Genomic DNA, 16,871 nt, shown 5'->3' on the forward strand with positions numbered 1-16,871 from the left:
GAAGTGCCCTTTATTTTTCTCACTTTTTTAATATTAATTTCATTATAAATTTTTATAATATAATTATTAACATTTAATTATAATATAAATATGAAAGTAAACCTCAAAAAAAATTTAACCGCATTTACCCTTATTTACTCATTAAAATAACATTTATAACCCTATTTATTCTAATGGATCTAAAATGAGTGGTTTTATATTATACTAAGAATATGACCACATGATACGTGATTAGACTTTTATCTTTTTAATATAATTATATTTATTTATTATTTATTATTAATATTTTAAATTTATAGATAACATAATAAACTTCATATTAAATAATAAATCTTTTCTCATTCAATAGGAATGAATTTATTTTTGAATTATATTTTTTAATAGTTGTTGCAAATTTTGTTGTACTACAAACATGTATGTTTAAATTCCAAAAATGTTACCGTGTTGTAGGTTTTCTCTAATTATATCCTTATTTACTCTAAACATTTATATTTAAACCTTGCAATAGAAAACAATATTTAAAATGTAATGAATTGAATTAAATATAGGACTAAATAAGACAAATATGCCCTTTTTTAATTATTTTTTAGGGTTTTTTTTAATTAGGAAAATAGGTAGTTTTTTAAGAGAGCGTGTGAAAGTGTATCCAGCTGGGTGCACTTTCCTCCAACGGTCATTTCCCCAATTATTTTTTAAACGTTGGCAACGGTAAAATTTTTTAAGGGCGAACAATAAATTTTTTTCTCTATAAATACCAGGTCATTTTTTTATTCTTTTCACTTGAATCCAACTTTCTCTATTCTCTCTAAACTCTCAACTCTCTCGATTTTCTCAAGTTTTGTTCTCAATTTTTCGATATGCTTGTTTAAAAATATTATAGTTTTATTTAATTATTTCATCTATTATTTGCTTCAATTGAATTTTCACAAATGACAAGCTCTCTGATTTGTTTTGACGATAATCACATTTTGCCGCTCAAGCGATAATGGTAAGACAAAATTTTAAATTAATTTATTTTGTCGATATAAATAGGTGGATGATTGTATTTTGGAGGGATTCATACAGACACCGAAATTCGTGGTTACTTGCAATTTAATACACTAGAGGCTCAATTCTAGTGTAATATGCAATTTAATACACTTGAACAAATAACCAATTAAGACATAGATAATAACTTAGTTAAGTAACTCACTCTTCAATCAACCAATAAAACAATTCAACACATGATAAAACTTAAATTCCACACGAGCATTTTAACAAGCATATGGTAGGCATAAAATATATAAGATAAGGGTTGAGAAAATGTTCATTAATAGATAAACATCTAATAAAGCACGAACGTTTAGTCCATCTTCATCCACAAAGTCCCAACAAAAATGAAGAAACAAAAATACTACAACAAAAACAAAAATGAAAACCTAAGCTAAGAAAAAAAAAGTATTTTTTCTACACTATCATATCCACCCCTAAATAGTTTATATAAAGGTGGTATTTATAGGCAAAAAGTATTTGACCTAACATTAACAATTATGCCATTTAAATGAAAAGTGACAAAAGCATGTTTAGACACAAAATTGCCTTTACAGTTTTTCACTCATTAGACTTCAGTGTCGTGACTCCCAGGCTTCGGTGACGCAACATTCGTGGCAATTGACACGATTTTGGCTTTGGGGGTTCGATGTCGCGACATTAGATGGCTGGTGTTGTGACATCCTCTATAATGACCATGGCTCATTCACTTTAACAACCTTCAGTGATATCGCAAGCTTAGAGTCTTGGTGTCGCAACTTTGGGTTCATTGTCGTGACACAACACCCTAAGTGTCGTGACACTCTCGACAATCAACTTTAGGTTGATTTCTTGTTGAAGTTTTGCACCCTTGAGGTCATGGAGGCTTAGTGTCGTGACACAACATCCTAAATGTCGTGACATTCTCGACAATCAACTCTAGGTTGACTTCTTATTGAAGTTTTTCACCCTTGAGGTCATGGAGGCTCAGTGTCACAACACAACATCCTAAGTGTCGTGACACTCTCGACAATTAACTCTAGATTGATTTCTTGTTGAAGTTTTGCACCCTTGAGGTCATGGAGGCTCAGTGTCGCGACACTCATGTCAAATGTTGTTCTCTTCAGGGTTTGGCCATTGTCATCTTCCTAGACAACTCAAGCACACTATTAGATTCTCAATGACACTATTTTTCCAATTTGGGTCTCAAAAGGGGTAAAACTACATAAAAACTATTATTAATATTGAAATCTAAAAACCAAAAAAAAGTATAAAAAAAGACTCGTAAATTGCTTGAGAACAAACTCATTAAGTGTTCTAGAAAGCCTAATTTGAATTATCAAATTACGGCAAATAAGAGAGGTAATCAACAATTTGCAAATGTAACCTAAAATTTAAAAAAATAATGATAAGAAACATTAAAAAGATTAAATGTCAATATTTATATCTAATAATTAGGAAGTTGAAAAGTTTGAGAGCATTTTATTGTTAAATATCATGTATCTAACCATTTTAAATTAAATTAATTATAAATTAATGATTTTAAGTATTTGAAGATAGAGTGATAATAAAGAATAAAAAGTAATATTTGAAATTATACTTTATTAATGCATAAGGACTAGTTTGTCCATTTTTTAGTAGAGACTTGAAAAAAGATGAATTCTCTCGGTGATTTTGCTGCTTTTGGAAATTTATCTGTGGAAGAGACGTGCCCTAAGAAGGTCAAATTCAGAGACAAAGAGGTAGAAAAGAGAAATGACATGGTGGTTGAATTGACCTCTAATTAGAATACCTCGTAGAGGGATATACTAGTCGGTGAATCATCAAAGAGTGGCTTTGAAAAAGCGAATGATAAGGAGAATATAGATATTTTAGAATGTGACATTCAAAAAACTATTGTGAATGGAATGCCTTCCATCATATTTTTTGATCCAATCCATCGGATCCTTATTCAAAGCATGAGCAATACTGTAATCTTGAAAATTCTTGGTCGCAATATCGGTTTTTCAGTGTTGCAGAATAAAATCTATTCTATATGGAAACCTTCAGCCCCTTTTCATATGATGGACATTGAGAATGGCTACTTTTTAGTCAAATTTCAAAACTATATAGACTGTGAAAAGGCTCTCTCGGAATGCCCGTGGATAATTTTTGGCCAATACTTAACTGTCCAGCATTGGACAATGGCTTTTGATCCTGCTCAGGCGTTTCCAAGTGTTGTGATGACATGGATTAGATTTCCCGCTCTACCAAGTTATCTCTACAACCGCAAAATTATTACTGATATCGAAAATTTTGTGGGAAAAGTGGTCAAGCTTGACATGAACACTGATAGTAGAACAAGAGGATGTTTTTCCAGATTAGCGGTGTATATTAATTTAAATGAACCTCTAGTGTCGCAAATCTTGATCAATGGTCGTGAACAAAGAGTTGAATATGAATCCCTCTCCACAATCTGCTTTCATTGTGGAAGGTATGGACATGTGGAAAGTATATGCAATTTTAAGGTTGCTGAAGCTTCGATGAGAGTGAACGGAGACTCACCGGTGGAAGAATCGAGGTACCAAAATTTGAACGTTGAAGCTACTGAGAAGAAAGATGGTAACTAAGATCCTTCGATGATCGTTGAAAGGAAATCTAGGCTTAAATCAATGATCGAGTTGCAGAAATCAAACGAGAATCTTGGGAGGGAAAAGGAAAGCTTCAATCTCAGTGGATTTGAAAATAGAGAATTAATTAAAGATCCAAAAATCAGGGATATATCTGAAATTCAGAAGGCTAGAGAGGAAAATATTTTAATGGAGGATCAATAGAGGAAAGTCTCGGGGTTCAAATTAATAGACAAAATAAGATTAATAAAATTGTTAGTAATGGTAAAGGCAAGGAGATAGGGCCTAAATGTGGTATTAGCCCGTCCACCAAGAAAACTAATGGTCTGCTTTTGGATTCTAACGAGACCTACATTATTTCTACTGCTTCAGGACAAGGTTCAGATAAACTTTCTAATAGTTTGGGCTTAAGAGATAACTTACTAGTCTAGGCCTAGACTCTACTGGATCAGACAACGCAGGTTGAAGAGAATCAGATCCAAAAGACCCAACTGGGTGCTGATGGTTCTGGAGGTACTGACAGTATTCTTGCTAAAGCGGTGGGCGCTAAAAAACAAGGTAGAGAATATCAGACCATTCCTGCCGAGAAGGAATTTACTATTAATAGTTCCACCTCGTCTTTGAATGATCCCATCAAAAGTGGAAAAGCAGTTGATGTTGGTAGGCTGGACTCGGGGAAGCATTCGGCAGTGCTTTTTCGTGATAAACAAAAAGCAATCCGCATAAGCAGTTCATCGTCGATAAAGGGATTTCTTGATTCGGGAAAAAGGGACAAGAATCAAAGGCAAAATTAGCAAACAAAATAAGAGTCTTCAAGGCAACAATGTGCGTTTCAAGAATCATAGTTCCCTTTGGGTTTCTTTAAAAAAGCCCATGGAGCAACTAGCTGAAAGCATTTCAAATATTTTCAAAGAGAATAATGATGATGGAATTTTTTCTAGAAAATATAGATAGATGGAGGGGTCTTTAACCCCTGGATAGTAAGGCGGTTTATTGGTTTATGAGTTTTTTCTTTTAAAATTTGTTTGAGTGGTTTTGGTTTTATTTTTGAATTGTTCTTCATTTTATTTTATTTTTATTTTTATATTTTTATTGATGAATCCTAATCTTAAAATCTTCTCATGGAATTATTAAGGCTGTGCTAGCAGGAAATTTATTCAGGCTTTTAATGAATATAATTCTGAATTTAATCCAGATATTATTTGTCTAGTTGAACCAAGAGTAAGTGGTAATAAAGCCAATTCTATTATTGACCAATTAGGTTTTAATTCCTCTTATCGGGTTGAAGCTATCGGTTTCTCAGGAGGCATATGGGTTGGATGGAAGAACTTTGTTCAGGTTCATATTACTTGCAGTCATCCTCAATTTATTTCCATCCGTGTCAATAACTTTATCTTCAATAATTCTATTTTCATTTCTTTTTGTTTATGGTAGCCTTAACAGGTCGAAACGAAAGCTTCTTTGGGAAAGATTGAAAGCTGTTTCCCCATCTCAATCTATTCCGTGGCTTATTATGGGAGACTTTAATACAATTTTATCTCCCTCGGATAAGAGAAGCCCCTTTAATGTTGGCAAACATTGTGAATCCTTTGGTAACTTTGTTGACTCTTGTGCCTTGCAGGACTTAGGTTTTAGTGGACCCTCCTTCATTTGGCAAAGATGTGACACTTTTGTAAGACTTGATCGAGCATTCGTTAACTACAAATGGATGCTATCATTCCCACAGTGTTTAGTTCGTCACCTAACTCATATTAAGTCGGATCATCGGCCTATCTTACTTCATACTAACCCAAATATTGGTGTTTCCATAAGCAGGCCTTTCAGATTCTTAGCGGGATTGACGCATCACAACACTTTTCCTATCTTCGTTAAAGAGAAGTGGAAGTATTCTAGTAATATGAGTGATTCTCTTAATAATTTTACTTCTTCTATTAAAATTTAGAACACGAACGTGTATGGCTTCTTGAACTCTCGTAAGCGGACTCTTATGCGCTCTCTTAATAATATTCAAAAGCCTATTGATCACTATCTATCTAGTTTCCTTTCTCAGAAGGAATTGGAAATTCGAGATGAGTTAGAGAACATTCTTGACCATGAAGACTAACTTTGGAGACAGAAGGCTCGTTGTGATTGGCTATAATTGGTAGATAGAAATACTAAATTTTATCATAACTGTATGATCAAGAGAAGGAATTTCAACCGTATTTTTTCTTTACGCATTGATAATAGCAAATAGTGTTCTGACCAGGTTATCTTGCAGGCAAAAGTTGTCGACTTTTTTAAAAGGATTTATGGTGAGACTCCTCCCACCTTAATGGGTATGCCTAAATTTGATTTTCCTAGTCTTAATCATACGGAGGTTTCTTTTCTGGAAGCTGATGTTACTAACGAGGAAATAAAAAAGGCTCTATTTGATATGGCACCTCTTAAAGTGCCTGGCAGTGATGGGTACCATGTCCTTTTCTTTCAAAGTCAATGGGATTTGCTTGGCGGATATGTGTGTCAATGGGTCAAAGAGGTTTTTTCTGGAAGACAGATTGAGAAGGATCTGAACAACACGTTGATTGTTTTAATCCCTAAAAATGAGAATCCTGAAGACTTCAGTCAATTTCGGCCTATCAGCCTTTGCTCGGTGTTATACAAGTTAGTAATGAAAGTGATTGCCAATAGGTTTAAAGTAATTTTCCCTAAGCTGATCTCTCAGGAACAAGCTGGATTTATAGTCTCGGACAACATTATTCTTGCACAAGAAATCATTCATTCTATGAGATGTAAACAAAAAGGGAGAAATTGGATGGCCCTCAAGCTTGATTTGGAAAAAGCTTATGACAGAGTTAGTTGGAATTTTATTGAGGCTTCGTTAAGTGTGGCTAGAATCCTTACCTATTTGCGGAAAGTTATCATGTCTGCCATCTCCTCCTCTATGATGCAGATCCTTTGGAATGGTGTTCCCAATCGTAAGTTTAAACCAGTTAGGGGTATCCATTAGGGATGCCCTCTGTCGTCTATCTGTTCATTCTGTGCATTGAATGGTTAGGGTATATTATTCGTAAGGATATGGAAAGTGGGAATTGGGATCTTATTCGACTATCTCGAAATGGTCGTGCTGTCTCTCATTTATTTTACGCTGATGATCTTGTTATTTTAGGCAAAGCTCAGCTAGATCAAGCCCGGTTGCTCAATTGCATTCTTCATCAGTTTTGTGATATCTCGGGACATAGAATTAGTAACAGGAAAAGTAATATTTTTTTTCTAAGTCTACTCCTAGAGAGGTTCGTACTCAAATTGTTCATGTTTTTAGATTTCAGGAAGTTCAAAATTTAGGAAAGTACCTTGGTGTCCCTCTGTTTCACGAGAGGGTTACCAATTGCACTCTTAGGTTTGTTGTTGATAAGGTTAGCCAGAAATTGCAGAGTTGGGATGCTAGGAGATTATCTATGGTAGGGAGAATCATTTTGGCGCAATCGATTCTTCTTTCTATCCCAAATTTTTTTATGCAGTCTTTGATGATACCGAAAGGTGTGTGCTTAGAAATTGAAGAGTTGGTTAGACAATTTATTTGGGGTACCACTGATAATCACTCCAAAATGTCTCTGGTTGGTTAGGACTCTATTTGTCAGCCTCGCTCTAGGGGTGGACTTGGTTTTAGACATTTAGAATATTAGAATAAATCTTTTCTTATAAAGATTGGTTATAGTCTTGTCTCCAAGAATGATGCTCTTTGGGTTCGTGTCCTACATTCCAAGTACTGTTGGAAAGGTTGGAAAGAATTTATTCCGGAGTCGATTTGCAAAAGTCGTAGTTCCCATCTATGAAAAGCTCTTTCTAAATTATGGCCTCTTCTTCGAGATAAATTAATTTGGTCTCTTGGTAACTGTTCCACCGTTCGATGTTGGAAAGATAATTGGATTCCAGGTATGGGTTCTTTAATTTCTAAAATTCCAACCTTTTCTAACCTTAATCTTGATTGTCGTGTTAGGGATTTGGTCAACTTGGATGGAAGCTGGAATGTTGACTTGCTTCGTGTTTGGTTACCAAAAGAGGTGATTTTCAAGATCATTAGTCTTCCTCCCCTTCATCCTGACTCTAGTCCTGATAGAGTGGTTTGGGCTCAATCATCTTCTAGAGCATTTTCTGTTCGTAGCGCTCATTGGGCCTTAAAAGAGTCTACTTGGAGGACCCCTAATGAGCAGTGGAAGACCATTTAGAATTTTCCAGGTCCACAAAAAGTTAGAGTCTTTCTTTGGCTGGCTTTCCAACAGAGACTCCTCACTAACTCAGAACGTGTTAGAATGGGGTTAGGTACCTTTAGTTCGTGCGCTTTATGTGGTCATACGACTGAAGATTTGGCCCATGTCCTTCTAGATTGTTCCTTTGCAAAGAACATATGGATGCTTATTCTTCCGGAACAACTTAAGCAAAGGTTCTTTTCTTCCCCATTTCCTTATTGGTTTTCACTTAATCTGTCTTTTCATAAAAGATTGCAGGATAGTGGACTTTCCTAGCCAAGTTTATTTGGGGTAGTAGTGTGGTGTATTTGGAAGAATAGAAATCTATTCATTTTCCAAAATATTTCCTGGTCAGCTATTGAGGTGGTAAAAAATTCGAGTAACTGGGCTCGTCAATACGGATCACATATGGGTTTCATCAAAAAGAATTACTCTAGCTTAAATCCGGTCGCTTTTTCAGATGATTCGTGGGTCTCTCTTCACTCTGATGGAGCTGTGGTCAGAGATTCGGGATATGCTGCTTCAGGAGGCGTGGCTAGAGATAAGGAAGGAAATTGGATAGTGGGGTTCTCTCGCTTCTTAGGAGTTTGCTCTTCGTTTGAAGTTGAACTTTGGGGGCGTTCTTGATGGGATCCTCATCTTGCTTAATAAAGGTTATAGACAAATTCTGATATTATCTAATAACCTTGAAGTTGCTAATTCCTTGCCTGATTTGGATTTAGAGGAATCTGGGATTACTATCCTCAGAAGGACCCAACGTATCATGAAGACCGAAGGAAAGTGGAGAATCAGACATATTCCACGAGCTCAAAATTTAGTAGCAGACCATCTCGCCAAAATCGGTCTAAATTGGAAGTCCAGTCTCCATGTCTTCATTAAGGAAGGATAGGGACAATGGTTGTTTCATGTAATTGATTTCTTTCAATTTTCGTTGAGAAAAAAAAGTAATTAATGAAAATTGTTGATAAATTTAAGAATTAAACTAAAGATATTGTTTACCTATTAAGAGGAATAAGAAATGCTTTATATAAAAATTTTAGATATAAATATTTATTTAATTTTAGCTATTTATGTGAATAATTTTTTTATCATTTCAGCTAGTAAATTATATATAAAATTTAAAACAAACCATTTTAACTTATTTATTAATCACATTTATTAAATCACTGTATTATTCATATGGAAAACTAATGTTTAACTAAAACAACTATTTATTATATATATACGTATCTAGATAATAATAATAATAATAATAATAATAATAATAATAATAATAATAATAAGAGAGTAAAATATATAAAGGAGAAAAATCTATTTACGCTCCATTTACTCCTAATTCTATATATATATATATATAACTAAATTTAATATGAACATTTTACCCTTTATTCAATTTAATATACCTATATAAAAATAATTTAAAATTTATAAATAAAGAAATAAACTTTTTACAAAATATCTAAATTACCCTATTGTTTTTTATAAGACTTAAAATACCGTTAATACTTTTTATATTGTCTAAAATGCCTTTATTAACTCCTAAAGGCTCTATTAGAAGTTGGTTTTATATAATATGTAGTTATTGAAAAATGAAAGACGTTAAAAAAGATTATGATGCGATTTATTATGAAGATTTGAAAAAAATTGAAAGGATTTAGAATAAGAAAAGAAAATGTAAGATATAGTTTTATGGGATAATTAAAATATTAATTAGTAGATTAAGTTGTGTATTACGAATAAGTAATTAGAGTTATTATGTCATAATGAATACAACACTTTTCAACTTCATTAACTATTTTCTATAAACATTAATACTGAGTAAATGAAGAAGAAGAATTCTTGAATCTTAACTCAAATTTAGAATTGTTTTAAGGAGGCTATATGGGTTCTTCAATCTTAAACCTTTTTATTTTCAAAGTATGAAATCATAAGAATTTTAAGCATGAAAAATAAAAATATGTATTGCAATTTCTATGAGAATTAAAGCTTAAAAACTAACTTACCCAACATGAAGAATATTTCTACCAATAAGTTAAAGAACAAAAAGCTTAGCTAGGAGTCTGAGAGAATGATTTTCCCAAATACCCAACAAGCTTACCTTCAACTTCAAGGTAAGGTTGGTATAGCAACTTGTCCACTTGCTTCAATTTTTTAAATTAATTTAAAATATTAAAATGAAGTTGCTTAAGGATGATTTTTTCAATAGAGTTTTTAGATTTTACAAATAGGGTCAAATGGTTAACAATTGTTTTAAGGATATAGTATAATATTGAAAAAGTAATATATATATATATATATTTATATATATATATATATATATATATATATATGACAATTTTTAAGGTTATTTGTGGAATAAAAATAATATGTCAAATACTAACCTATAAAATAATATTAAAATGTAACTATAAAATTGATGAGAAAAAGCTTTACATGCAAAACAAATGAAAAGTCATAATTAATTCAAAATTTAAAAGAATAGTAATTAATAAGTTTAAGAATGGACAGTTTTAAAGAATAAATTAAGTAATTCACAAAATCATGACCTTGACAATTTTTAAAATGGCAAAACTATCCCTAGTGACTCTAAAAAGAAGTTGGTTTTATATTAGGAAATTTATTTAATATATTGTGAGTTAGTTTTATATTCCATAATTAGAGTTAGTGGGTTCACAAGTGTATTATAAGAGTATATTAAAATATTTAAAAACAAGCACATGTTAATTTTTAAGGTTATTTGTGGAATAAAAATGTATATTGCCAGTGTACCAAATATCAACCTCTTTTATTATATATAGATTATTATGTTTAAGTTATTGAACTTGATTAATAATTTGCATAAAAATATATCTATATGCATGTAATCGAAACTTATTTGCATGCTTATAATATATATAATTTATTAAAAATTAAAATTAGACTATATATGTTAAGAACCCAAAATGGTATAGCAAAATACATTAATACTGATTTGTATCACTATTAGGATAAAATGGTATACTCATAAATATTAATACCTTGTTTTGAAGGCAAAGTGAATGAATAAAGGAGAAGATTCATTGCTTTTTAATGAGTATTGGATTATAAAAATTTCAAGTTTTTAAAATAGATTTTAAAATCCAAAATTTATGTTTTATGAAATTGAGTTTAAATCTAAATTTATTTTTGGTTATTAAATAGGGATTTGGATTTGAAAATTTGTTTTGGCCCAAATCTTAGTTTCAAAACAGGCGATAATGTAATATTGGCAAGGTGAAAGGCGTAAATGATCCAATAAATGCCATCACAAGTGTTGTTGTATTGAAGAAGGTTAGAAGCCATTTGTTGGGCCTATTTCGGAGGAATGAATTTTCTTCGATAACGGTAGCAACTGGGAGCAGTCACAACTCACAATTGCTATTTCTGTGTAAGAAGATTTAATGTCACTTGAGACTTCAGATGTTCTCCCATATGGTGGTTTCATGTAATAAAGGGAGTTGGAATATTCCCTACTTTGCACGGAAATATTCAGTTTATGTTTACCCCATTTGAGGGACTTTATAATTATTTTATACAAACATAATATTAGAAAATTGGTTTCGAATTTCAATTGAGTTGAATAATGTGGAGGAAAACTGAAGATAAACATGCTTATAGATCTAGACATTCCTCTCCAATTTAAAAGAGCACCACTTTCACACAACCCCACTCCATTGATAGCTCAAAACTGAAGGACGCAAACTACAAGAACAAAAGAAGCCAAAACCTCACCAGAAGAAAGACTGAAAGATGGACAAGCATGCCCAAACTTCGATTCTTGATCATTGAGGTAGACTCTATGAATGTTGCTTCATGGTGTGAGCAGAGCAATTGAGTAAAAAGAGACTCTCCTTTTAAAGCATAATTGTAATCATTGTTTTAAGGCAATGCTACTGTCTGGTCGAGCTCTGAACATTTGTATGACTTGCCTTTTTTTCTTTAATTTCACTAATAAAAAATTGATAGGATTCTTTTGCAAAAGAATGGATAATTGAACAAGGTGATCTTGTTGGTATTGTGATTTTTCAAGACACAAATAAAATTTCACCATATGATATAAAAAATTAACATAGCTATGTTGGAAATTTGAAAATTTAGAGATAATACTTGAACCACCTATGACAAAAATTTGACCCAAGGCTTGGTATAACGTTAAGCCTTGAGTTTAATGAGACAAAACATATCATTAGCATGTAATTGCTAGTATTATAAAATAATGTATAATATATCATTTCATGAACAAAAGTGTTAGGTACCCATAATGATAAGGAGAATGATAAGTAATATACTCTTAATAGACTCATAACATAAAAATGTTAGAGTATTGTAATTATGGGAACACTCTTAATAGTATATACCTATTTGAATGTGAAGTGTGGCCATTTCTAGGAGCTCAAGGGCTTGACTCTAATAGTACTCATGAAAAGAGGTTACAAACACATAGGCATAACAATTTTCCTAAATACTGTGCATCAATCAATGTTGAAATCATTGTGTGAGATGCATTCACTTAATCAAATGAAATAGTCGGTTCAAAGCATAGTCTATTACGCAATTTCCATTAACTTTAACATGTTTCAACTAAGTGTGTAGCGACGTAAAAATTTTTGCTTTGGTCGCTAGCTGAGGCAATTATTTGAAAACTTTGAAAATGGAATTTCGGTTTTTTTTTTAACAAAAAGAGAGAGTCGCCACCGATCTTTTTCTAGGTGTGATCGGACACCTAATAAATTATCTTTTCAGAAAAGAATATTTATTCTTGAACAAAATGAAGGCCGAATTTGGGTCTACGCGAAAATCTAGAGAAAAATAGGGTTCGGGAGTCGGTTACGCATGAGGAAGGTATTAGCACCCTCTAACGCCCAAAATTGGTATCTCATTAAACATGTGTTGTCTTGATTTTCAAAAATACGAATTCAATTTGACATTTAATCGTGATCCGATTGAAAACGAGAATTTTAATTTTGATTTTTAGAAGGATGTCCGTTTTTAACGCTGAGCCGACAAATTTCACCCAACATAGCGATGAAATCGATGACTTAATGTTAAATCGGTTCATTGCCATATTTATTGAAATTAGTAAAAAAAACATGAATAAAAAAATCTTTAAAGTGGTGAATAACAAAATGATATAAAATGGTATGGAAACAAAAATAAAAGAGTTAGAAATACATCAAGCACATAATAAATACGACAATAATATTAAAAACAATAACAATGCATGCGATATAATAATAGTATCAAACACGAAATAAAAACAATGAATATATATACATAATAATGATATTAAGAGTATGTACGTAATATATATATATATATATAAATAGTAATAGTGTTAGAAATATACTATATATAGTATTTGAAGTATATACATAAGCTAGTAAAATATATAACTAGTAATGTTAAAAATATACATAATATATATATATATATAATAAATATTGAAAATGTATATACATAACATATATGAAAAATATATACATAATAATATTAAAATAAAATAATAAGTGATAATAGTGAAAATAATAGGTATAATAATAAATATAATGATGTATGAAAATAATACTATATATAAAAGTATATATATACTCATATAATAAAATGTATGTACTAGTATTAACAATAAATATAATAGGGATAAAATAGATATAATAATAATATATACATAATATGGTATTAAAATTTTTATTATATTATATATATATAACATAGTATTTGTATACGTACATAAGATGATATAAAAATACATACATGGAATAGTATAAGAAATATATGTAACTAATAACATTAAAATACATACATAATATATAATATATAATATATATATATATATTAGAAATGATAATAATATAAAAAACTATTCATACGCTATATAAATACATACATATATATATAAATAATAATGATGTTAGAAATATACAATGATATTAGAAATATACATAAAATAGTATAAAAGATAAAGAACTAATAATATTAAAATATATACATAACAATATGTAAATTGTATACATAACATAGTTATAAAAGCATATATATACACGTAATATAGAATTTTAAAATATGCCTACTATATTGAAAGAATATATATATAATATAATATTAAGAAGAATATTAAAAAACTATTAATAATGATATATAATATATATATATATATATATAAGTATTAAGTAATAATAATAAAATGAAATACTAATAAATAAAAACTATAATAATAATAACAGTAATAATAGTATAAATAATATTAAAATTAAAATAAAATAACGACAAAAGTAAAAAAGGACGAAATTGAATTGAGAAATTAAATTTTGAGGCCAAATCGAAAATAAAAAAAGAATAGGGACCCTTTTGAAGTGCGCGAATGATATGAGGGACTAAAAGGGAGATTTTCCCTTCCCACCAAAACACTGCACTTAAGAATTAAGATGGGATCAAAATGAACACGGAACAAAATCTTGGGGCCAAATTGAAAATAAAAAAGCGATTTAATTGCAAAAGCTTGAAAAAGCTGAAGGACCGCGCGCATAAATAACCCATTAAACAAAAACACGCGGATCCTCTAGCGGGTCGGGTCGGACGGATCGGGTATGGCCAAAACGACGTCGTTTTGGGGGGCTATATAAGGCCAAAATTTTTGAAAAAAAATCATTTGTATCATTTGAAAGAAAAAAAAAAGGAGAGAAGAGGGGGAGAAGGGGATTTCCACCACGTGGCCGGTCACTCGTCGCCGTACCACCAGACACTGCAGTGGCGAAAAAATCAAAAAGGTATTTTTTTAATTTTTTTGTATTTTTTTACGTTTTAAAATATTATTTTTTTATTTATATTTATGCTTAATAATATATATATATATATATATGTTTTATATGTATATTGATGGGAAAATAAAAGGAAAATGTACATATGTATGCAAAAGATTGAAAAGAAAAAAATAAAAAATACCCTTTAGTTCGTTTGCTTTATTTTTTTTTTCGAATGCTTACTATTGCTTCTGTATTCTTTGGGATTGTTTTGTTGTTTGAGCATGTGATGAACTTGCCGAATGTTTTTTTTTTTATTTTTCAAAGAAGAAAATGCCCCCCTTTTTTTTATTTCAGTTTGGTTTTTAAAGCCGAATTACATACATTTTCTAATATTATCTGTCTCTTCTTTGCAGGTGCAAGTGGAGGTAGACTAGGGCGGTGGAGTTTACCTGAGTTGGTGGTCGCAGCGGTGTCAGAGGCAAGTGGGGGGTGGCAGAGGCTGAGTCGGCAGCAACTACATTTAGGAAGATTAAGGTTTTTTTCTTTTTTTGATTTGGGCTTAGGGTTTGTAGTTGGGCTAGGGGTTTTGGGTCTAGGTAGCTTGGGTTCAATTTAGTTTGGGTTAAATTGGGTTATTGGGGTTTAAGTTATAAATGGGCTAAAATTAGCCTACAACAAAGTGAAAGTTTAATTTTAAGACATCTTTATTTATGCAATCAATTTCCAATATTATCAAAATATAGAATATTTTGAAAATGGGAAGATTATCAAGACATTTTCAAAACATTTAATTGTACTAATAGTTATAATTGAAAAGGTTACAAGTAAGCCAAAAGTTATATCACTTGGTTATTAACCAAGAGTTATCCTTATTTAGTGTGATGTGTTATGTCTCTTGTTACTAAAAATTATGTTGCTTGGTTGTTAACAAAAGTCCTCATTATTAAAGTAGATATTTATTAAATAATTATGTTTATTGTTAAAAGATGTAACTATCCATTTGGATAGATATGTTTGTATAAAGATGCATGAGAGTTATTATAAATAGGACTCAACATTCACTTGGATGGACATACCAAGATGTACCAAAAAATCAGAAATAAAAGTTCTTTTTATTCTCCTCCATATTCTAATATTCAAAGACTATTCTATAAAGAAGACTCCCAAAAAAATCTTTACATAATTTGATACTCTTGTTATGCTCCACTTAATGCTTAGTGGATTATCTTTGTCAATGCAAAATGTAGACAATATTAGGCTTCATTATATCATCAAGACTCATTTTTCAATAAATCTTTTGCACACCAAAATATTAGTGAAACGAATAGAACCTTAAAAATAATGGAATGGTTACACATTTTGAAATATTTTCTTCGACGAAACTATTAAAAAGGAAAAGAATTGTGATCATTATATATAAAGTTAAATTAAACTAAATTTAAAGATATAAATTTTTTATAAATGACTAGTATACCTTATACCATGTTGAATAGAATCACATATTTTTGCATTTGTAGAGTCAAGGATAAAACGAAATCTCTTATTTTCTTTTAAAAGAATTGAAACTATAAATATGACAGATACATTAGATAATATTATAAAAATATGATATTTTTACTTACATTCTATTAAACTCCTCCGCTTTTAATGTATTTAAATTAATTTACATAGTGATTTTCAAACTACTTTGGAGTTACAGATAACCTAAATAATTTATAAAATTATAATGATAAATAACGAGAATTTATTATTTTAATAAACTTATAATAATAATATTAATTAACATTAAATACTATTTAAATTAATACCAGTATATCATTGTAAACTGACACATTCACATTACACATTTTCTTCACTATCATTTTTTAGAAATTAACCATCCTTTCTACCAACATCTTCTCAACTTAAGAATCTCAATCAGTGATTTTTAGATACTATATGATTAAAAATGTTTGCTAAATTGTACTTATAGTATTAAAAATTAATTAAGTGATAATTAATTTAATATAACATTTTATATATATCATATTAATTGATATGATTTTAGCTATTACTAAGTATTAATATTACAATAAAAATGAAGATATCAGTATAAAAGTACATGTAGATTGCCGTGCAAGTTACCACACCAACATTGTTAAAAAAATTAATGATTTAGTCAAGATTTTCGTAAAAAGTGATTTTCTCTTTTATAAAAGGTTGAAACCCAAATTTAGCCCTAAAAAAATACTAAGGGTCAACTTGACAAAAATGCAAACATTAAAAAT

The 16,871-nt window shown here is 30.4% G+C and overlaps 1 protein-coding gene across 1 annotated transcript; it reads left to right on the forward strand.

The window, feature by feature from the left end:
- Positions 1 to 2,663: 2,663 nt before the first annotated feature.
- Positions 2,664 to 3,617, forward strand: LOC108466040 (uncharacterized). Its single transcript, XM_017766408.1, has 2 exons — positions 2,664 to 2,750; positions 2,808 to 3,617. The coding sequence occupies exons 1-2, from the start codon at positions 2,664 to 2,666 to the stop codon at positions 3,615 to 3,617; spliced, it is 897 nt and encodes a 298-aa protein (XP_017621897.1).
- The last annotated feature ends 13,254 nt before the right edge of the window (positions 3,618 to 16,871 follow it).

This window comes from Gossypium arboreum, chromosome 3 (genome assembly GCF_025698485.1).
Source record: "Gossypium arboreum isolate Shixiya-1 chromosome 3, ASM2569848v2, whole genome shotgun sequence".
NCBI lineage: Eukaryota > Viridiplantae > Streptophyta > Magnoliopsida > Malvales > Malvaceae > Gossypium > Gossypium arboreum.

What these genes read in the sequence shown, in the direction of transcription:
- LOC108466040 (XM_017766408.1), top strand. Translation starts at nt 2,664, where the DNA reads ATGAATTCTCTCGGTGATTTTGCTGCTTTTGGAAATTTATCTGTGGAA. An exon ending in TCAAATTCAGAGACAAAGAG is followed by an intron (nt 2,751 to 2,807) that starts GTAGAAAAGAGA and finishes AATACCTCGTAG; the next exon opens with AGGGATATACTAGTCGGTGA.